Here is a 23,861-nt window from a genome sequence, read left to right as displayed (position 1 = left end):
AAGTCGTTCGAAAAATATTGGTTACTCTTTTGAGCATACTTTGAAGTTCATGATGGTTTCTGCAAGTTGAATGCGTGACTGCGCCGCCTTATAATACCGGTGAGACCTTGGGTATCAAAGCTCCTCGCAGCTTCCCTCGTCTCAATTCAACTTACTTAAACTCGGATTGATTACAGAGAGGTTTGCTCAGATTGTAACGAATTCCTTTTCGAAATATTAGAAGCTGGTCTAGAAACAATATAAATGGAGCCATCATGCTTGTTGTTTGATAGATTTTATAGGTTTGATTTGGTCGAGTCAACCTTGTTTGTGATTGTGTAGAATTCTCTTGCAATTAAGAATGTCGAACTGGTATGATAGAAGCCAATACAATGAATATCGACCTGAATTTGAATATGGACATCATCCTTTTTATGACCATGTTGGGAATAGTGGTTGGGAACGCCATCCTTTTGAAGGATATGGGTCATACCATGGTGAGCCCAATTACTATCCACATGCCCACCGGTCATACGAGCAAGATTCTTATAATTCCTCTCCTCTCGATGAAGCACGTAAGATACTTGAGTCAACGCGTAAGTTAACTGAGTCAACACGTGAGTTTGCTGAGTCAACACGTAGGCTTAAATTAGAGACGGAAGAAAGAACTGCTCGAATTACTCTTGATTGCCAATACATTCTTTTCTATATCACCCGTGAAAATAAGGATAATTTTTATCAAGATGACGAAGTTAGAATTGGTAACACTACTTTAGATGAGGTTCAACCATTTTCATGTTATTATGATGTGGATAGTGTTGATGAAGAATTTGAAATTTGTAGGCATAGTGATCAGGAATTTGTTACTCTAAATGAACTTTATGATGATAGTGTTATTTCTGGTTCAAATCCCGATAATTTTAATGATTATTCACCTATTCAAAAGGACGAGGATTTGATTAGAGATACCACCTCTTTAGATGATGTAGTATTTCCTTTTGATTACGAGGTCGATAATGGTTTAGAGGAACGAGTTTATTTTGAGAATACTGTTTTAGAGTCTAGCGATTTAGAAACAATGGTCTTAGACGAAGAAAATGAACTCGTAGAGCTATTAAATATGAGTGAGGATGCGTCACTTGAGTATAACCTAGAAGAAGCAATTGACTATTTTCAGGATTCCAACGATCTAGAAATTAATGAAATTGTAGCTAGTCTATCTAGAGATACCCAAAAATCTAAGTTTGGGGGTGATTATCATTCCCCTTGTGCCATACCTTTAGCTCTTACAAAGATCCCTCAGTCGGGACTTGAAATTTATGCCTCAGTCATCTTACAAGATTATCTTCATACACTTTTTCCTGAACCTAGTTGTGTCCATAGGAGAGCTCAGTTGTTAGAAACCCATCCTCTGGTTGATGTGGTTAACCCAGGCTATCATACCAAAATTGACTTTGTTTTCCCACCAAAAACTTTTCTTCCAATTATGGGAACATATGATTTTCAGATGTGTCGGTTATTAAGTTTTGAGACTAAACCTAATTACTTTAGGAGAGTAGGGTCGACACATTTGCTTAAGGATGACCACCTCTTTCTTTGTGGTCAGCTGTGTGAGTCAAACCTGATTGAATTTAAGGATCCACGGTTATTTAGGTTATTATTATGTGCTTCTAAGTTTTTACTTGAGTTTTTCCAGACTCTAATACCTGAATCGGATCTTATCTATGAGGAAATGCAGTCCATGAAAATATTTTATCTAGACCCTTTCATAGAGCCTGAAACTGAACCACAACTAGTTGTAGTTGTCTTAAACAATGGTATGTTCGGTATCTTCTTGGTCTGTTGCAGTTTCCTCTTCTTGTGGTTAGCACTTTTTGATCTAGAAGACCCACAGTTATTCCGGCTACTTTTGTATGATACTATGAGGTGACTAATTCCTTCCGATGTCTGGCTGAAGACTTTAAACTTAGCACTTCTTGGGAGGCAACCCATTTTCATGCGACACGGTAATATTCTTCCTTATTTCTTTTCCCTCAAGTGGTAATAGTTTCTCCTTGTTCATGTTTTTAATTTTATCTTTAGAACATTGAGGACAATGTTAAATTTAAGTTTGGGGGTAAGGGAGAAACTTTTAGTTGCAATAAATAAACTCCAGAGCCTAGAAATTTATACTTATTAAGGTTGGCACTAACCAATCTAAGTGGATGGGAACATCTTGGTTGTACGAGTTGAGGAACCAATATGATTAGATGGAAACATCTAAAAGAGTCTATTCATAAAAGCACAGAGCTCAGGTGTAGAATTAAAAAAAACACGGTAGTTTCGCCATATCTCGTTGAATCCTAATCTTTTGTTTTTATTTTTTTTAAGTGATTTGGTGGGGCAAACGATTCAAGTTGTTACCATTGCTAGGGTGAAATAGAGTGATTGAGATAAAAAAAAATTGAAAATTGAGACCAGACCATCAGACCAACCGGAATAAATTCAATAAAGTCGACCACTGGTGCCCTTGTATATGTCAGTTGTGTTGACCTAGAGTTAGGTTTATCGACCACTGGTTCCCTTGTATATGCCAGTTGTGTTGATATTAGGAAGACTGGTATCTCAGTCCATTAGGATAGGTTCATCTTGGCAGAGGCCTTCAGACAGATATGGGAAACACCGTTCACCTTAAACCATCTATTTTTTTTTCTCTTTATCCATCTTCTTAATATTTCCATATGATTGGTTGACTCCGGTTATGATGTAAAGAAACTATCTGAGTAGAGCTCTGTGACTTATATATGAATTTTAGTATGCTTGAGTGCAAACTCGTGTACAACAATTGGAATTTCGCATCAAGGTACTTCCTCCTGCAGTCAATGAGAGTATGCCAACCAAGGAGATTTTTTAGTGCCTTCCAAGGTTCTGCGTAGATAGCTAGGGTCTGGAGTAAAGGTTTTGTGGGTACACCTCTGGTAAACCCTCCCGAGATTAACTCGGTCACTAGGGCCACCTAGTGAGTTTTTATTTTCTAGAATAAATTTGCTCGAGGACTAGCAAAATATAAGTTTGAGGGTGTGATGAGCTATTAATTCTTACATATTTACTACCCAAAATATATATTGTTGGTGCTTATTTTGGTATTGATTGTGTTTTTGTAGGTAAATGAATAAAATGGGCACTTCCAAGAAAATCGGCTAAAACTAGGATTCCAAGAAGAAAATATGGACTTCGGAGTACATGGGTCGTGGATACTTTTGGATCTAAATGGGATAGGCCCAATTTAAGTTAGTGAAGGAGATGATGGGCTGAAGTTGGTTTAAGAAACTAACATGCTCGGGCATTTTGGTCTCGTGGATTTTAGGATGAAGAACTTGGTGATTAGTTCTCGAAGGATTTAGGAGGTATCACGTAAAATGAAAAATCCTACTCAATAATTAATGTACGAGGTATGTCGACATGGTGGAGGAAGAAAGGAAACTAAATATCTTTTGCAACTAAAGAAGATTGATTTTGAGCATAATATATACTTCACCACATTAATACATGACGCCTGTTTTGGAATTGAGATAATGATAAAATGAGTACTTACCTCGTACATAAGATCAGTATGTGCTCATATAATATTTTCTTTCCCATGAAAAGAAAAGCAAGTGGTCGTACATGTGGCGAGTCTTTATTAGGTGATATTGTGTATTCTTAGACAAGTGGCACACTCCCATTGGACATGACATGTGGAAGAGAATTAAAAGAGGAAGGTTAGATTTTGTTGAAATCTATATATTGATGTCGAGAACAGGAAACCAGGGGTCATTTTTTTTTTGGAGAGTCGGTGAGCCGGTAGCCAGTTTCACAATTTTCTTTTATTTCTTCTATTTAGTTTTCTTTGTAATAATGAGGAACTAGAATCACATGCTGGGACGACGGATGGAGCCATTTTTCGTCATTGTGGTAAATAAATTAATTTCTTTTTACGACTACTTTCACTGTTTATGAAATGATTTATGATTTTTATTGAATGGGTGTCATTTCAATTGATGGGTCATGCTTAGCTAAAATGTTTTGATGTCTCATGCTTTAGATTTACATTCATTGCTCTCAAAATCTACATTAGGAAAGGAACTAGAGTCAACAAATTGTTATCATACAAGCTATAATTGTGCAGGAATAATTTTGAATCACATGAATGGAATTTGGTGAAATTCTTAGTCCCAGTACCTCTCACCAATGTTAACATTATTTGTATATTTATTTTTATTAAATTTAAAAATCTAACCTTCACAAGTCTTAGACGAACTCTACTACTACAACAACTTTTGAAACCCATTAGTTAGTACCATCAAAACGTGGGAAATCAACCTTAGGCCTGTAATTAGCAAACTGACCCTCACCTGTGTGATGATGTTGAATGAATCGATGTGGGTTATGATGTTGAAAACCTTGAAATAGATTGCTATAAGATGGATCTGGTAGTTCCTCTTCTTCCCAATGTTGATTGGGTTCACCACCATAAGGTTGACTCTGTGAATAGACGGATCTATCAAGAAGCAACTGCAACTTCTGGTCCAGAGAGGATTGAGTTGTACGAAGAAGGTGTCGTTGATTATCGATATCTGTCTTCATCTTCAACATATCCCCTTTGACCTCTACACCCAATTCCTTCAAATCTAAGCTCAATTTCTTATTGGATTCATCCAATTGCTTCAATCTGGTGCCATCAGCCATATTGGTGCCAAGGAAAGACCTTATCTGATACCACTTGTAGTGATCTATACTACAATTGATAACAGTTATTAAATCTTCAGGATCTACACTGATGATTTAGAGATAAAAACCTCAGAGAGACGAAAAACAAAACTGAATATCTTTTTTATTACCTCACAAGGAGTATCGATTCAACACATATAGGGTTGGAAGGCACATGTGCGAGATGCGCGATTCAGTTGCTACACCCTAAGAAGCACATGTGCCTGTCACACATAATTTAATTATTACACCCATAATTTACTAAATACACACATAGCTCTAGATGCCCTTAACAAGGGACATGACAAGGAACTTCATCAACAAAAGGTATGTGGAGACTAAAACTTATCTATCACTCAGAAGTATATTCTATTATATCTCCTAATGAGACTAAGTGGTACAGCTATATAAACTTTTATATTATACAAATTTGATATTTCGATCCGAGTTTATCTCGCTTATCTATTTCTCGAAATACGCATTGGAAGCTTTTTAAATTAGCTACGTTCATCATATTCTTGACGAGTTTAGTTGGAAACAATTTATTTGTTGGAAATTAAATAATAAGTCAAAAGATGATCATGTGGAAATTGCCTTAAAACATCTTACATGATTTTTGTGAGACAATCATTTGATGTCGACTTGGAAAGTTTCGTATTGATCATTCGATAACTTGAAAATTACTTATAAGCTAATTGTGTGAGACAGATATTGTCATCTTCTAAGTGTTTCAATGATTTAAATGGGAGATTAGAAAAAAAAACATTTGTCTGGATACAACAAAGTATGCATACCTAGTATGCAAACTTTTTTGGAATGATTCAGGTCCGGAAACCTTGTTTGCATGCCTAGGATGCGAACGGTTTTAACTATAAAGTCCGGGAACCTGTTTGCATACCAGTATGCGAACAGTTCTACCTGAGTTAGGTCCGGGACGACTGTTTGCATACCTGTTTGCAAACGGCTGGACAAGACCAAAGTCCGGAAGCTATAGTTTGCAAACTTAGTGGTTAAAGTTCTAAAATCGGTTAAGTATGTTTTTCATACTTATGAAGAAATACATTTATGAATTAAGGAATGCAATCTTTGCAAAATGTGGCTTAATGTTCATGAATTGATTCTTATATAAGTACCATGTACGATTACGAATCAATCCGATTTTGTTTCAATTAGTTCATATATATTTCTATGAGATAGTGAACAATTAAACAAGTGTATGTGAAACACAGTTAGATTCATTTCATTATCTTTCATGATTGATTGATCATCATAATTAATCTAGATGTGTTAGATGAATGTGGTTAAGACAAAAGTGTTCATATGGCTAGCTTCGGTTAACTGTTATTGAGCCAACTCAATATACACGTTTAGGTACGGTTACCCATATATAAATGAAGGTATATTTCATTTGTGTGTAACAAGGTAAGACCATCTAACGGTGGAGAGATATTTCTTTGGTTTTAAGCATACTTAGCTTGAACCTTAAACCAGGATTTCATCTAACAATGAATATTGAATGCTTTGTTACTAAGCTATCCTAGCTTTGATTGATAGCAACCCCTGATTTGAAAGACTACATAAGGGAGAACTCTAGCAAGTAGAAAACCTAATCCCGACACTTTCATGTGTCCTAGTTGCGACTAGAGTCGATTCTCCTTTAACCTAGGTTTTCCCAAAACTATTATAGGTTAACGACTTGAAGACTTCATTTGTGATTCGTGAAGCCAGATCCAACTATTTTCTCTGTAGTTGCGTATTCTGATCTTACTTGTTCTATTGTATTGAGTACTATCTTCTCTAAGATTTGCTCCAGATTTATCTCCGATAGGTAATATAAAAAGTAATCACAAAGATCTTCATCTCATTCTCTGTGATTCAACAATAACTTCTTCTACTACCATATAGTTAAGTTATTGTGAGGTGATTGATATTTCTAGGCCGCTCTTCAGGAGTATAAGACCGGATTATCAATTGGTTCCTATTCACCTTGATTTATCAAAAGACGAAACAGAAACTTCGTAGGTACTTATGTGGGAGACAGATTTATCTATCAGAATAAACTTATCTGCGGGAGACAAATTTGTTTATAAGTCTTCGACTTTGGATCGTAGCAACTCTTAGTTGTGGGTGAGATCAGCTAAGAGAATCAAGTGCGCAGAATCATGCGTGGTTCTAGAAGCTTAAGGAATGTGATTGTACCTTAATCGGTGTGAGACTTGGTTAGGGCTCAACTACATTCCAGTCCGAAGTTAACTTGTAGTAGGCTAGTGTCTGTAGCGGTGTGGTGTTCAAATCTGTCCTAGGTCTCGGGGTTTTTCTGCATTTGCGGTTTCCTCGTTAACAAAATTTCTGGTGTTTATGTTATTTCTTGACGAGTTTAGTTGGAAACAATTTATTTGTTGGAAATTAAATAATAAGTCAAAAGATGATCATGTCGAAATTGCCTTAAAACATCTTACATGATTTTTGTGAGACAATCATTTGATGTCGACTTGGAAAGTTTCGTATTGATCATTCGATAACTTGAAAATTACTTATAAGTTAATAGTTTGTGTGAGACAGATATTGTCATCTTCTAAGTGTTTCAATAATTTAAATGGGAGATTAGAACAAAAACATTTGTCTGGATACAACAAAGTATGCATACCTAGTATGCAAACTTTTTTGGAATGATTCAGGTCCGGAAACCTTGTTTGCATGCCTAGGATGCGAACGGTTTTAACTATAAAGTCCGGGAACCTGTTTGCATACCAGTATGCGAACGGTTCTACCTGAGTTAGGTCCGGGACGACTGTTTGCATACCTGTTTGCAAACGGCTGGACAAGACCAAAGTCCGGAAGCTATAGTTTGCAAACTTAGTGGTTAAAGTTCTAAAATCGGTTAAGTATGTTTTTCATACTCATGAAGAAATACCTTTATGAATTAAGGAATGCAATCTTTGCAAAATGTGGCTTAATGTTCATGAATTGATTCTTATATAAGTACCTTGTACGATTACGAATCAATCCGATTTTGTTTCAATTGGTTCATATATATTTCTATGAGATAGTGAACAATTGAACAACTCTATATGAAACACAATTAGATTCATTTGATATCTTTCATGATTGATTGATCATCGTTAATCTAGATGTGTTAGATGAATATGTTTAAGACAAAAGTATTCATATGGCTAACTTCGGTTAACTGTTATTGAGCCAACTCAATATACACGTTTAGGTACGGTTACCCATATCTAAATGAAGGTATATTTCATTTGTGTGTAACAAGCTAAGACCATCTAATGGTGGAGAGATATTGCTTTGGTTTTAAGCAGACTTAGCTTGAATCTTAAATCAGGATTTCATCTAACGGTGAATATTGAATTTTTGTTACTAAGCTATCTTAGCTTTGATTGAAAGCAAACCCTGATTCGAAATACTATATAACGGAGAACTCTAGCAACTGGAAAACCTAATCCCGACACTTTCCTGTGTCTTAGTTGCGACTAGAGTAGATTCTCCTTTAACCTAGGTTTTTCCTAAACCATTATAGGTTAACGACTTGAAGACTTCATTTGGGATTCGTGAAGCCAGATCCAACTATTTTCTCTATAGCTGTGTATTCTGATCTTACTTGTTTTATCGTATTGAGTACTATCTTCTCTAAGATTTGCTCGAAATTTATCTTCGATATGTAAGATATAAAAAGTAATCACAAATCTCTTTGTCTCATTCTTTGTGATTCCACAATAACTTCTTCTAATACCATATAGTTAAGTTATTGTGAGGTGATTGATATTTCTAGGCTGCTCTTCGGGAGTATAAAACCGGATTATCAATTGGTTCATGTTCACCTTGATTTATCAAAAGAGGAACAAAAACTTCGTAGGTACTTCTGGGGGAGAAAAATTTATCTATCAGAATAGACTTATCTGTGGGAGACATATTTGTTTATAAGTCTTCGACTTTGGGTCGTAGCAACTCTTAGTTGTGGGTGAAATCATCTAAGGGAATCAAGTGCGCAGAATATAGTGTGGTTCTCGAGGCGTAAGGAATGCAACTGTACCTTAATCGGTGTGACACTTGGTTAGAGCTCAACTACATTCCAGTCTGAATTTAACTTGTAGTAGGCTAGGGTCTGTAGCGGCTTAATACAATGTGGTGTTCAAATCTGGACTAGGTCCCTGGGTTTTTCTGCATTTGTGGTTACCTCGTTAACAAAATTTCTGGTGTTTGTGTTATTTCTTTTCCGCATTATATTTGTTTATATAATTGAAATATCACAGATTGTGCGTAGTTCAATCAATTGGTAAATCCCACATTTATTGTTGGAAAGGAATTGATTGGCACTTGGGCATTGGTCTTCGGTATCGTCCAAGTTTTTTCTCATATTTATCGGGATCACTGATTTCTATCTGTTCGATTGCAGATTGTATTGAGAAATTGAGATATAACTTTGATATCTTTCTTGGTTGAGCTCGCCTTATAAGCTGGTGCTCTCGGAATTATATTGAAGTTAGTCCATACAGATTTCCGAACGAATTATTGGGTGTGGTTGTTATACCCCCGCTTTTTCAATTAGTATCAGAGCAGGCAAACAAGCTAAGACCTCATAAGTCTGTGTTTGAAGCAATCTGATTTCTGTGGATATAAGTTTATCTCGCTTTTACGCACATAGAGATGTCCTCCAAAGTTTTTGACTATGCCAAACGTCTTGGGCTTTCCTCAAAGGATAACTCCCCAACTGATTCTTCCGAATCCCGAGGTAGAAACTTTTGCCATCAAATTTTGATAACATTCCCTCTAAAGTGACAGTTGACACTATGTCAGAATCGGGAATGGAGCTCACCAAAACTTTAAAAATATCTGTTGAGATTATTGATATTCAAGTTTCTAAAATTAAATATCTTGAGGAAAAATATACTCAGCTCACTGATGAACTTGAGAAGTCCCTTGATAGAGAATGATAACTCTATAGGATTGTTGATTCTTTTTCTAACAATATCGAAAACCTTGTTCAAGAAACTACTCTACAGCACGAAAAGATTATATATTGTTAAAGAAGACTCAGTTAGAGAAGAACGTTTAATCAAGATTCCTTCATCATAAGTGAGAAGGAAGGTAAGGAATACGGGGCACAAACACTCATATGGTATTTATAACTCGTCTCTCAATATTCATAGTGGGATTACATCTCATTCTACTACCTAGTTCTAGGTATTTTCATCCTTGTATCTAACTTGAGAGTTACAAGGATGATATTTGCGGGATGCTCAAGTTTGTTATCATCTGATCTTGTGTTTCAAATAAATTTGTTTTCTTTATTTGTGAATGTTGAGTAATATCTTGACTCCTAGTAACTACTACATCTTGTTGATCTCGTTTCATGTTCTCTAACTTGAAGCGGATCCTCTAAATTATCGAGCTATGAAAAGATATGGGATAACTGAAAACAAAGTGTATTTCCGTATTTTGGATTTCTTCTGATCCATTAACCTTTAAATCTGGACTAGGTCCCTGGGTTTTTCTGCATTTGTGGTTACCTCGTTAACAAAATTTCTGGTGTTTGTGTTATTTCTTTTCCGCATTATATTTGTTTATATAATTGAAATATCACAGGTTGTGCGTAGTTCAATCAATTGGTAAATCCGACCTAGATTGTTGGATAGGAATTGATTGGCACTTCAGAATTGGTATTTGGTACCGTCCAAGTTATTACTCATATCAATCGGGCTCACAGATTTCTATCTGTTCGTTTGCAGAATGTATTGAGAAATTGAGATATAATTTTTTGATATCTTTCTTGGTTGAGATCGCTTTATAAGATGGTGCTCTCTGTATTATATTGGAGTTAGTCCATACATATTTCCGAATGAATTATTGGGTGTGGTTGCTATACTCCCACTCTTTCATAAAACATAAGAGGTTTTGAGCCTTTTCTGGTCGGATCAAATATTGAGAGACAAACGTTGTACCCGACCCTTCCAGTCTCATCTCAAACAAAAGCATCCGACAGATGTAAGATTTCTAACCTCCTTCAATTGTTATATGAATTAATAACCTTCATAATTAGTCCCTCACCAATTAAAAAACTTAATTTGCCAACAAAGAAATCCTTTATCAATTAAATGTTTTTTATTTAAAAAATAAATAAATTTTGAATAATTTTAGAACATTTTTGCGGTTACAACATGTAAAACCCTTATTTCTGCCTTGAAATAAATTAATTGTCCTTCATCAACCTGCAAAGACAAAGAAAATTATGTTAAAAATACAAAAAAAAAAAAAAAAAATTCATTTGACTTTATTTTTGTTGTTGAAACAATCGAAAAATAAAAATAAATACATGCAATTGAGATCTATCCAAATGTCGAATCACCAAACCTTTTCACTTCAATCATAAGCCAAATTTTAATTTTAGAGAAAAAAGAAATGTTATTTTAAAGTTTATAATTTACCTAGCTAGGACATGTAGACTCGCAAGCTTGCATTCTTTGCTAGCTTGCAAATGGGACAACAATCTAACTTGGAATGACATTCCTTTTCAAAGTATACTGGCACTAAAACCTCAATCTTTTCATAAACCTCCCAAACTTTTTGAGAGGTTTCCTTTTTCCTCTGCAACTATTAATTTTTTTTCCTTCTTTATGTTGATTATTTTTTCTTCCATAACAACACGATTGAACATCGTCATTTGAACCTTCAATTACTGATCCACCAATATCACCAAATATTTTTTTATTATCATGATTCACCTCCAGAACTTCTCAACTTCTTATTTGGTTTTGCAAATATCGAATATGGAAAACGTGCAAAATGGTTTCATATTTTCATCCGGAAATGGTTGCAAATATCGATGAAGATCCAACATAATAGTTTGAATGCAACAAAAAATAGTATCAAAGGCCACCAATCTTTAGGGATCGACTAAAAAATTATTATTTTCTGGCAAAATAAAATAATTTACCTGACATTTTTATCAAAAATTATTATTTTAATCTATAACAAGTGTAACCGAATTTACAATTACTTGAATGACAAATATCTAAGATTTTCATAGGTACAAGTTCTCATGGTCAAAATAAGTCTTATTATGATTTGTAGTATTTATTTAAATCATTATGACCAAAAATTATTTCGTATCATGTCGTTTATTTCTAGCCTGTAACAAAAAAAAAAAGTTGGATTTCAAAATTAAAAATCTACATTTTTATCTCTGATTGATTAGTAGGATTCAAGTTATTTTTTTTATCACAAATGCTTATGCTAACCATGAGAGATTTTTTACATGCTTCAAAAAAAAGTAAAAAAAAATCAAAGATTTTACATAGCTGATAAAATTCAAAATCTCTGACTTGATTTAGGGATTTTCTCTAACCAATTTTGGGCGTACTTGATTTATAAAGAGATGGCAGTAATTGTCCATTCAGTATTGGTGAAAATAACATCATCATCTCTGATTTTAGATGTACGAATGAAATAACTTTCATGTTACTGGACTTTTCTTGGAATTGATTAATGATCATATGGGGAGGATGACGAAGGAAAGTGTTGTTTACCCCTGTAAACATGGGTTCTTAACTTGCATCAAAAAAAAACAAACATGGGTTCTTAACAAATTAAGAGGGTTGCAATTAGTTTTAGTGTGGATTGCATTTATTAGTCATTGCCATTTGAAATGATAATATCCACAATTGTCTCGTTGTTTTATAGCAAAGAAATGCTCAGCCTTTTTGTTTATAACTAGGGTATGACCCGGCCGTTACGTTAGTGGACTAAAATAGACTACAGTTTGAATTACAGATGCATGAGTTTTGTTTTTCTTGCAAGTCGTGAGCTATTTTTTTTTTCTGGCAAGTCGTGAGCTTATATCTAGAAGGATCATTAACAACAAAGTAAGCAAACTACCGTAATGAAAATACCGGAATATTATTGACGTTCATTTATTTTACTAATCCACGATGGGGGTATCGCATTTTATTCCAAATATTTCGGTGAAATATTTGGAAGATCTTAAATAGCATGGCACCTAAAATTTATTTTCTATCAAATGACATCTCCAATGCAAAGGTCAAGGTCATAAAGAAAGATGACGTGGCTAATAGGTTGTTTGGATGTACACTCAGAAGTTGCATTTCGATTCCTATAAGTTGAAAAGACAGAACTCAGTTCGGCAATATCCTAATTTTTAGAACGACTTTTAGAGGGAAAAAAATCAGTTTTTTGTGAAGCAAAATAGTTTTGTTTCTGACTTCTGCTTTTAGAGAAGTAAAAGTCAGAAGTAGATCTGTATCCAAACGTGCTATAACTGGGGGTAAAGGAAAAAACCTAGATTAGACTTTTTTTCATGACCTTAGATTTCAAGTCTTTTTATTTTTTTTTTGTTATTTAACAATTGTTAAATGACTCACACAAAGAAGGTGTTCATAAGACCTCCACCTAGGATGACCTCGTCCCTTTGCATTGGATACACTCTCAGCCTTGATTATAGCCTGACTAAAGACCTAGAACATCATTTGTTAATCATGTAGGATTCGCTTTACGTCCCCGTTATGTTTTTTTTTTTCAAAAATCAATCCTGGTTTCCTAGCAATTTTATGGGTGAACGGCGGACGGGATTCTGGAATCCAGGCCCCTGATTGTAGATCTTTTCCAAAATGTAGACGACCACGTAGACCACGTTTAGGCATGACTTAAAGAGTATAACCTAGCAAACCATGTTTTAAATTTTTTACTGAACAGCGGGGTTCAGTAATATACTACCGTTATAAAACTATGCCTTCTAAAAAAAATCTGGAAGCATATAGACATTTTAAAAATTCTCAAGGATTTCAAGGCATAAGTGTATTGTCACTTGTTATGTTCAATAACCAATTTTAACAATTTTGATCAACCGATGCTTATAAAATGCTCAAGACATTCCAACCATACCAACCAAAAGTATCCATAACTCAGCTTGATGAACATGCAAGCTTGTGCAGCGACCACTGGATATTATAGGACTAGTCTGTAACTGTGTTGAGTAGCTCAACTAATATGTAAAACAAAGACCCTACATCTCTTTAGTATTAGAGCACAGAGACAAACATATAAGTTTTTACATTCTTAAATTATAGCGTACATTGCCAAATAATCTATCGCTCCAACATGTGAATCAACCTTCGAATCCGAAGTTACATAAATATTTAGTTACTTCTCAGAATATACAGTGTACATTTGCAAATAATATCACTCCAATATGTGAATCAACCATCGAATAAGAAGTTACATAATACTGTAGTTATTAAAAAAAGAAGCAACAGGTAATTAGTAAGTGGCCTGACCTCCAGGCCTACTTTGTTTAGTGCCTGCCTTATGGTGGGTGAGCGACTTGATTATAGGTTGGGCAAATGATTTAGTTGTGATATGTCGATCTCATGGTGGGTACGTGCTACTGGAAAATGGGCTTTGGATATTGGATATTGGATGTAGATCTCATAGCCTCTGAATGGCTTCATGTGCAAATTATGAAAGTTAAATGATAAAACAGCTGCAGGGAGTATGATAAACTGGCTGGTTGGAGGTGCCAATGCTAGAAAAATGGCTGATTCAATATGGTTGTTAAATTTTATAAGTCATGCCACCTGCTAAATGTGTATGCATGAGTTGTCAATCGCAAAAATATAGGCAATAAAGCTTTACCTGATTATATATGTGAACTTATATCTAGAGAATTACCTTCAAATCTTGATATGTAGCGAAGCTCAAGAACTGACCTCGCTAGCAATTAAGGATTCCACCGTGGAAAAACCTTACATAAATTTATCTAAACTTGTTAGAAACGCAAGGCAGCAAACCAAGTTAATAAATAGAGCATAAAAATGCACAACAAAATTAACCATAGTACGCTGAAGCGGGATAAAATTGAACCACTTGTAAGTGGCGATGAAGCAGTAACTTAGTAAAGGAGTAAAGATGTGGATCATTCTCCAAAGTTGACACATCCAAATACATCTAGAAATGTGGGAATGTACATGTCAAAGTCGGGCACTTATCATGCAGGTGTCATAGAAAATTGCCATCTTGTAATCAGTAGATAACATTCATACGAAAATCTTAAGCAGAACAAAGTGGTAGAAAATTTAGCTAGTTGTGTGAGTACAGCAATAAATTTCAAGAAGATCTAATGAGCAGAAGCATATATAAGGTCAAATTATCAATGCTCAGTTGATTGAATAAATAAAAGAGTTGTAACCTGAAGACTGTTATTGTGACGCGTCGATGAAATGGCACCAAATTTCTGTATAGTGTAAAAAACGTACTGTGGATTCCTAATCTATAGCAGATGTTTCTTTGGGCACTTGGCATCACATTCCAAACACACACCGTTCTTAGCAAAAATCATAAAGTCACTCCTGAAACAAAGAGTCCCACCACCCAAGAAAGAGGTAAGAAAAAAGTAGAAGTTGAAAATCAAATGAAAACAGGAGCTACTAACTTGTATACTTTGGGAAAAATAAAAGAAATATGAAATGTGACCATCTATCACTAACATATGGGCTACAGATCCTAACACCTTTATCACTTTCTTGAATGGTTATTTGTGTAAAGAAATCATAAACATGACTTTGATCAGAAACCGCTATTATAAAGTACTTGTATGAAGTTAAGCATTTTTGGTTAAGTACATAGTATACATATATACCTTAGTGAAAATCATTAACATCAACCTGATGATAGGATGTTAAAAGCCACTGTAAAAACTACTATGTCATCCACACATTAACTAATAAATGAGAGTTAACTAACAATACTTGGCAAAAGAGAAGTTACTTGGGAAAAAAAAAAGCCAACTAACAATAAGACGACTGTTTCCTATCTTAAAAAGATCAACATCTTGGAGAAGATAATTTCTCCACTCAAATCATTTCATTATGGCTAATCAAGCAAGAGTTAGCAAGATTTGAAAATGCTTACAAAGTTTTAAGGTGTCTCACCGTGACTAAATAGTCACACATGCGTTTATTCGAGCTCCAACTGATCTTTTCCTTCGACGTTTATAGATCCATGTACCTCAGCCTGCCACAGATTCAACATTGGTTTTATACAATTTCTCTCCTTTAAGAAGAATTCATATAATACCTTAACAAATAAGAATTTAATAGATTTATTACCTCTCCTCAAACACCACCAGCAATTGATTTAAATTAAAGCATTATATCAAATCATATGACTTCAAAGAGTATACGAAATTGTCTTTCTACCTCCCACCTAGCAAATAACTAACGGGAACTGATAAGTTGGAGACTAATCTTCCGATAGACATGGGCAGATGTACTCTCATGCCATCTAATCTTCCGATAGACATGGTGAATGAGATGCTTACAAAGTTTTAAGGTGTCTCACCGTGACCAAATAGTCACACATGCATTTATTCGAGCTCCAACTGATCTTTTCCTTCGACGTTTATAGATCCATGTACCTCAGCCTGCCACAGATTCAACATTGGTTTTATACAATTTCTCTCCTTTAAGAAGAATTCATATAATACCTTAACAAATAAGAATTTAATAGATTTATTACCTCTCCTCAAACACCACCAGCAATTGATTTAAATTAAAGCATTATATCAAATCATATGACTTCAAAGAGTATACGAAATTGTCATTCTACCTCCCACCTAGCAAATAACTAACGGGAACTGATAAGTTGGAGACTAATCTTCCGATAGACATGGGCAGATGTACTCTCATGCCATCTAATTTTTTTTACTATATAAAACATAAAAATAGAAAAATTATTTAGAATTATGCCAAGCTCTTTGGTTTAAGCATTCTCCGCTTTTAGATTTATGAAAGTGGTGAATGAGATGTAAAGTACAGAACCATAAACCTTATAGAAAATTTTCTGTCGAGCCTTCTCATGAAATTTACTGCTAGTGTGAACAGTTTCTTCATTAATGTTCATCTTGTTCTGCAACTATAAGAACAATATAAAATTCATCAACCTCACAGAAAGTTTGTAAAACTCATTTCTTTACCCAACCACCAATGTCTGTGTAATGACATATGACTTTGTGTTAAACAATGACTCAACCATTTCTTTTACCTGAGATGGATGGTAACTCTTTGCTCAATATGGCATCCACGAACCAAAATCTACAACAACACATCCAATTGGATTCAAATCTTATAACCTAATGCATCACTAAGCCATGTAGAATTTAATTGACCTTTACCTAGGATGGATATTGCTGGTTTATCTCGAAATATGTCTTGCATCAACAAATTCTGAACACAAAAATCAATCGCGGAAATAAAACCAACTATACCAAAATGAGAGTAACGAATCAGAGAAACTTACATGAATCGTGACGGAGTATTATGGTTTACAAACGCACTGAGAAGCTTCACAAAACAACTTCTTCTGGTCCGGTTTATGTAGTGGAACATTTCTAAAGGACTGGTAAGCAGAAATAATGGTGGTGGTGATGGGTATTTTTAATTTTCGTAACGTATGAATCAAAGGGATTCAATGGAGAAAATAATGTTATTTCCGTTACTGTTGGAAGCCGGAGGAGGAGGAGAAGCAGAATAAAACCCTAGGGAAAACGGAAAATAATACTAACTCGGAGGGTCATAATGAATGGAAAAATTATGAATTTACATGTGCAGGCATTCCAAGACGTTGGATTTGAGCATAAAAGATGGATGATTTGTCAGCCACTATTTATCTCCTCCACTTTCAGAAGAACAGGAGTCGTCGATGGCTGTAAAAGGCTTTTTCAGAGCCGTCAGATTTGTACATACGCAAGTGGGCCTTCTGTAGGTTCCAGATGTAGGGGGCAACTCGACAATAACCGGTTCCATTTCCATTAGTGATGAATGCACAATAAAGTTACAAAAAGAACACACTATAATTCGTACATTTTGCACAAGATAATCTCCCATAGAGCTAAGTGAGATTTATTGACAAACAAATGTCATCAAGCAATAATCTCCCTAACTAACCAGTTTAGAATTGGGTATGAGAAATACAGTACCAAGAATGACGGCAATGCAAACAAAAAGGTAATTAGTAACCAACCAACCAATATAGCAGCACTTGCAGGTATTATATATAAAACAATTAGCATGAATATTGCTACCACAGGGAACTTGGCTGTGATGTGCAGCAACAAAGCCACTGACTTACGCAATGACGTACAAACTCGCCAGCTGCGTATAAAACTACTTGACCCTTCTCTTGTTCGGGAGGAACTAGGAGGTTCGTGTAGGCTTTCGATTGATGAAGGGTAAGATCCACTTTGACGAACTGATGTGCTACTTGATGATGACTGAGAAGCTTTCTCATCAGTGCACGAAGACGGGCAAAATCTAATCTGATTGCCATTTGCACTTTCCACCAACCAGAGTAGAAAGAAATTCTTCCTAGGAAATCGAAGCTTACCTGAAAAACAAACAGTAAAGGTTAGTATGTTCCGCACTTCTATTGATCCATAAAATAAATCAAAAAGAAAATGAAGATTTTATCGAATTGGGCAACTCAAAAACTTTCCATAACGATAAAAAGTGTCTGGATTTTTGCAAAGCAAGGTTTTGACAAAACTAATCGATCCAATTGAATTCGATCATCTGATTGTTTGAAATCCGCATCATCCAAAATGAAAGATCCACTGATAAGCGAAGTCCGAAACATCAGATGATTGAAACCAAAGGTTGAAATTATGGCAAATTAGCATATGTCAATACTTGGTTTTGCAGGATCTGATCCTAATAATAAAGCTCAAAAAAGTTACCCCAATTACCATTTTTAGTGTATCCTTTTGTTTTACATTATTACTTTTCCAAATAACTCTGAAGGAAAGTAGTTGGCACCATGGACATGATACAAAGAGTGGAAGTTGAATCGGGAAGGACGGGAATCTGACAGCCGCCCACTGTAGGGACAAGATGCAAGTTTTGCACAATGTGTGTCCGCGCCATAGAATGTAGGGTGTGTTCTCCACAAGGTTAAATGATTCCCAGCAAATTGGGCATTCTAGCAACTCTTCCTCTTTTTTGGCCTTCATTTAGCTTGTGTGGCTTTTAAATTTTGTTAGTCGGGAACTCGGGAACCTGCTGGAACCAAGCACTGTAAGAGCAGCTACAACAAGGTTAGGGAATCTCGCACCAATAGAAAAAAGTATTAATGATATAAAAAAATCAGAACCGCAGTACACAAAATCATTGTATTGGTTCAATGTAAGTCCATAATCCATTATAGAGCAGATTATTCAGATACAAAGACAAGTTAAGCAGAAACCAAACTGTACAGAGCTAACTTAATCTCAGACAAAACCAAGAATCTTGTTGATATAGAACCCATTGGTCTTTAAAAGCAAGGTAACATGTATAAGCAATCAAAACCACAGATTCTAAGTGATGCAGGATTAGTATCCCAAGTGTAATACATATGCAACCACTAAATAACAAATAGATTCAACCACCAGCTTGGTGGTATTATTGATTCTGGTTAGAATAATGAATTACCCAACGCAACAGATATGATTAAATGATCCTAGTATCAATTTTTATGGTTCCAATTTACATTAATGACTTTATGCATAGTCTTCTTGTTCATGTAAGCTACTTTGGAGCTGTCTCTAACATCTTAGTAGCATATTTCGTTATTTCAATCATGTAGTTTACTTAAATCAGTATCCCATGCTAAGTTTTTCTTTGAAAAAGAACAGAAACCCCATCTCGTAGTCGCATTCTTACAAAGATAGCTGATAGTAAATGGAAATTCATGAAATGAATCAAACAAACAATCTTAATTAGACAACCCACACAAATTAAATGAGCCAATCAGTCACAGTTTATTTACATGGAGTGATCATTATTACCATTTTTTAAATGGTAATCAATGTTCACAACCCAGATTTATACCGCCACCTATTAAACTACAAATAGCAGCATGAAAACAAATATGAGGAAAGCAGATCCAAAATTGTAAATAGCATAACTGAGGGCATTTTCAGGAGTTCCTTTTTATTGCAACTTCCATTTCTGTTTCCATAACTAATTCTGAAAACATAATGAAAATAATACATCAAGAACTTCAATCGAAATAAAAAAATAGAATGATATGTGAATTGAATGGGATGAGAAATATGTAAAAGGGTTTGGGCAATGAAAGCAAGACTAACCAGTAGTAAGAGATGTTCCCCCTCTTCAATAGATAACAATTGACCATACTCTCTCTCTTCTTTCATTTTATATCTATCTAATCTAACTAGATGATAATTGAATCTACAATCTCAATTCTCATTCATTCTGACTCCACAAAAATTTGATATGGACAAATATGGTGAGAGTATTGCAAAATACAGCTCTCTTGTTAACTCTGGCCCCACACCAATTAACTCTTAACATAATCTTACACCACACTTACACCTTCAACCTAATCCATTACGACCTTCCATCAAAATTAACCGTCTAAAGCCACGAATCCCACTTCTCCACCACTTCCTTATTATCGTAAAGAGGAAAAAGTAATTCTTTTGCATCTTCATCCTCCAGATGTTTCTGAATCAGTTCACACATGAAAGTAGAATTTCAGTTCGTAGTGAGGTTGGTTTGATTTTTACAATTTTAGTTTAGATTTAGATTTTCTGTTCCATTGTATTAATGTTATTGTGCGTTTTTTTCACAAATTTTCAACTGATATGGATAGTTCAATTGACACCTTCTACTGCAGGTAGTAGAAAAGGGATTACATCTATCAGAGTTTCAAAGGAAGCTCCAAAAGTATTGTTGAACTGAATCAAAAGCACTGTGCTTCTTACAACATTTGATATACTTCCGGTAGTACTGTGTGTGTTCATTCACTCTTTCTTTTCCAAGTTTAATTTGGCTCCAAAAAACTTATAGAGATTAATCTATCAAAATTTTGAATTCAAGTTGAGCACTCGGAGCATTACCAATTGTTGGTAATTTTCAAAGAGCAAACCTAACGCACTTTAGCTGTTTGTTAAAATGCCAAGCAGAATTCCATTATAAATTCCAATGTTTTGCAATAACTTTGAGGCTAAGATTCGGGTAATTCAAATTTTTCTTTTTTTCGCTTTGCAAGGTGGAAAAAGTTATGGATGTTTCAGTGATGAATTGGATGTACCCACCTAGATGAATTGTTGCTGAAAATTACAAAGCTGCATGAAGGTTGTCAACTACAGTACAACAGAAGGTAGTCTTCTACCTCACTCTCTTCCATGTTGTAGTTAACAACCTTCATGCTGCTTTGGTACTAACATTGTGGTTGCTAAATCCAGAGATTGATCCATTTGAAGAAATGCCTACAATATTAAGGAAAAATCAATCTTTACACCAGGTTACTTTTGTATTTAAATCTCTAATATATTCACTCAGGTGCATCCTATAAGAACTCATACTTTAAACTTTTTGAATGGGTTTTAGTTTACATGAATAACAGGTAGTGATGGAACTGTGCTTTGCACAGAATTTGTTAATGCATTTTTTGCAATTTTATTGGTAGTGATGGAAAATTCATAAGCATATTACTTTTCATTTCCCGTATGGATTTAACGCCCTAAAGAGCTATCAATTTTCAGCTTAACTTATGCATGTTTATTTTTATTTTTTTCGTTTTTTCATGATGACAAATTTTCTTATTTCGTTAGAATTTATTAGGATTTAATATCCTACCAGCAGTTGCTTATAACGGGATCCCTATAACTTATTAATTATACTACCAACAGTTGCTTATAACCAAGGTACGATTTAATATCATTTCCTTAAGAAAGTTATTGTGTTGTTACTGCATTAGTATCTTTAATTCTAAAATTTGTTGCCTTACTTCAGAAATCAACTCCACCCACCTACATGCCTACTCATAACTGGACTCTTCCACCACCAAACCAAGGTATAAACGAGATCCCTGTAACTTATTAAAATTGTACCACCAGCAGTTGCTTATAGAAGGAATTCGTTTCTTAGGAATGGTTTTTATGAATGCGTGTTGTTAAGATTGTGAACTAAAATGGATGTTCCTTCCTGTTAATAAAAATAAAAAATCTTTATACATGCATTGTACTTGAGATAATGACTTAAAGATTCAGTGTGTATGCTTTGTGTTGTTTCAGTTTAGATTGCTATGGAAGTATTAGCATACTAACAGTGATCATTGACTATAGATTTTTTACTTGAGTGATTGTTAGACAACGAGAACTTTAGAAATGGTCACATTACATGTTTGGTTGTATATTATGTAAGTCTCCTACATTAAGCATTCTGATGCTCCCGTTTTGAGACACTCAATGATAATGGTGAATTTTTTTTTGTATGCCTGATGTTGTGAAGACTTGACATGAGCAGTGTATAGAGTAACAAGGTGAAACCACATCATCCAAAAGGTTTACATTTGTAATTTCTTATTTCTTGGGTAGTGATATATCAATTTAACTGGATAGCTAGAGCATGAAAAATATGAGTGCTTACCATGTTAACTAGATTGATAGAGCATGAGTTAGTGAACAAGGGACAATCCCCCTGAACGGGAGCGCCGGGATTCCATATGATGTCCGTGGGAATTTTTTTGATATTATGTTTTTTTATTTTCATGTACTTGCAGAGCAATGAATCTGGAAGTAGGAGACGACACTATATTATACTAACACACCAGGTACCCCTGCATGAAGTACGTATCCTGCGACTCATAAATATTTGTTCAGGTAATATGTTTTGTTATGGCCAAAATTTGGTTTCATTTTTCCATCTAGACACCAAATCTTTCCATTCAAACCCATGCATGTTATTTTGTTAACATACAAGAGAAATTAACCTCAAGGAGGGACAAAATAATTAGGTTTCATAAAGTAAAGAAAATATATTTGGAATCTATTTTACTTCCGGAACCTAATTCTATTAAGAATCCTTAAAACCAATGATAATATTATAGACTTTGTTAGGCTACAACACGACATATGCATCCAGTCTTACTTATGCATTGGGGAATTCTTAAGACAAACGACAAGATGGAAAATGCATTGGTAAGCTCCATCATCTTCAATTAATGAGTTGATATTTAGGTCAATTTGCGTATCTAGAATTCTATTTATCTCATTAATCCTCATGTACATTGAAGTTAGTGGTTTGATAACATTCCATTATGTGCAGGATTGCTTTCATAATTAATGCTTTCATAGGCACAAGACATTAAATATTGCACGGGTGGAGAAGGATACTGCAGCTAAACTCAAACAAGCCAGTGACATTGATCATTGTGCTGAGCTAATGTACTTTTCTCGGTATTGATTAGGCTGTTATAATTTTCTCCAAATTAAGATACTGTGATTTGACTGTTGTTGTTTGATTTAGCATGACTATTCTTACAACTTAAATATTGGCCAACAAAAAGATCGTCGATGCTAAACCTACAAAGGACTTTGAAGGGTTAAAAGAGTTTTAATACTGTTGCTGAAAGGAGGTACAGTGCCCCTTATGTGAATAAATCAGTTCATTTCAGCTGGGTTTATCTCTCCCAGTATGACCCTCAATTTTTTAGATTTTTCTTCCAATGTAAGTTGATTAAATGGTGCAACAAAGGGTGGAAATAAGTATATTAATACCAAAACATTTCTAATCCATTACTCTTGCTCCGTTATTCTTAAACTAATTTCTTTTTCAACGGTCAATATGTTGTTGTAATAGTTTTGCATCACTTTTCTCTGATTTGTAGGAAAGAGGCAGGCAACATTAGACACTCACGGAATGACAAACATGGATACACATTCATTAAAGAAATTACATATTACTAAAAGCAGAGCATACCACAGAGTGTGGAACCAGGTGCGTAGCACGGGTTACTTTCTAGTGTTATCTTGAAAAGTGAAAAAATAAACAGCCTCAGAAAGCAATCGGGATATAACGTGGATCCTGATGGTTCTATACCAAATGTAGACTTAGCTTGTGTAGTGCGGTTGTATGAGACCCCATTCTTATCATCTAGTAGACTGGCTTAGTTTCGCATGGTTGTGCTTTTTATATAAGTGTTTTTTTGAACGGTGGTATTTTATTAATGGATTAGAGTGCGATACGTATAGTGCGGTTGTATGAGACCCCATTCTTATCATCTATTACAATATTTGAAATAAAATTTGGACAAGTGTTGTCCCAAATTCTTGTCGTTGATGT

At 34.8% G+C, this 23,861-nt stretch overlaps 1 protein-coding gene and 1 long non-coding RNA gene across 20 annotated transcripts; both read right to left on the bottom strand.

The window, feature by feature from the left end:
• Positions 1–13,726: 13,726 nt before the first annotated feature.
• LOC113297904 lies at positions 13,727–17,262 on the bottom strand. 17 transcript variants are annotated; one of them, XR_003333875.1, is made up of 7 exons: positions 17,032–17,262; positions 16,907–16,958; positions 16,777–16,826; positions 16,055–16,647; positions 15,843–15,939; positions 15,646–15,747; positions 13,727–15,083 (listed from the first exon to the last, which is right to left on the bottom strand). It is a non-coding gene; the product is annotated as an uncharacterized LOC113297904 (long non-coding RNA). The 17 variants fall into 17 exon arrangements; XR_003333886.1 differs by having other exon boundaries at positions 15,843–15,950; positions 16,075–16,156; positions 16,561–16,647; positions 16,907–17,038; XR_003333877.1 differs by lacking the exon at positions 16,907–16,958.
• Positions 17,263–17,506: 244 nt separating this feature from the next.
• Positions 17,507–19,979, bottom strand: LOC113297903. Of its 3 annotated transcripts, none has more exons than XR_003333872.1 (3): positions 19,859–19,979; positions 18,476–18,801; positions 17,507–18,117 (listed from the first exon to the last, which is right to left on the bottom strand). XR_003333872.1 is itself a non-coding variant. In XM_026546483.1 (2 exons), the coding sequence occupies exons 1-2, from the start codon at positions 18,737–18,739 to the stop codon at positions 17,812–17,814; spliced, it is 570 nt and encodes a 189-aa protein (XP_026402268.1). In that variant the 5' UTR covers positions 18,740–19,836; the 3' UTR covers positions 17,507–17,811. The 3 variants fall into 3 exon arrangements, 1 of the variants encoding a protein (XP_026402268.1); XR_003333871.1 differs by having other exon boundaries at positions 18,476–19,736; positions 19,859–19,883; XM_026546483.1 differs by lacking the exon at positions 19,859–19,979 and having other exon boundaries at positions 18,476–19,836.
• Between the last annotated feature and the right edge of the window lie 3,882 nt (positions 19,980–23,861).

Source organism: Papaver somniferum, chromosome 7, assembly GCF_003573695.1.
Source record: "Papaver somniferum cultivar HN1 chromosome 7, ASM357369v1, whole genome shotgun sequence".
NCBI classification, from domain to species: domain Eukaryota; kingdom Viridiplantae; phylum Streptophyta; class Magnoliopsida; order Ranunculales; family Papaveraceae; genus Papaver; species Papaver somniferum.
This window is presented reverse-complemented; position numbering and strand designations above follow the sequence as displayed.

Bases quoted from the DNA above. Each gene is read 5' to 3' on its own strand.
- LOC113297903 (XM_026546483.1), bottom strand. From the start codon at position 18,739: ATGAAGGCCAAAAAAGAGGAAGAGTTGCTAGAATGCCCAATTTGCTGG. The intron at 18,118-18,475 runs GTAATTGGGGTA...TTTGTTTTTCAG, and splicing joins AAAAGGATACACTAAAAATG to GTAAGCTTCGATTTCCTAGG.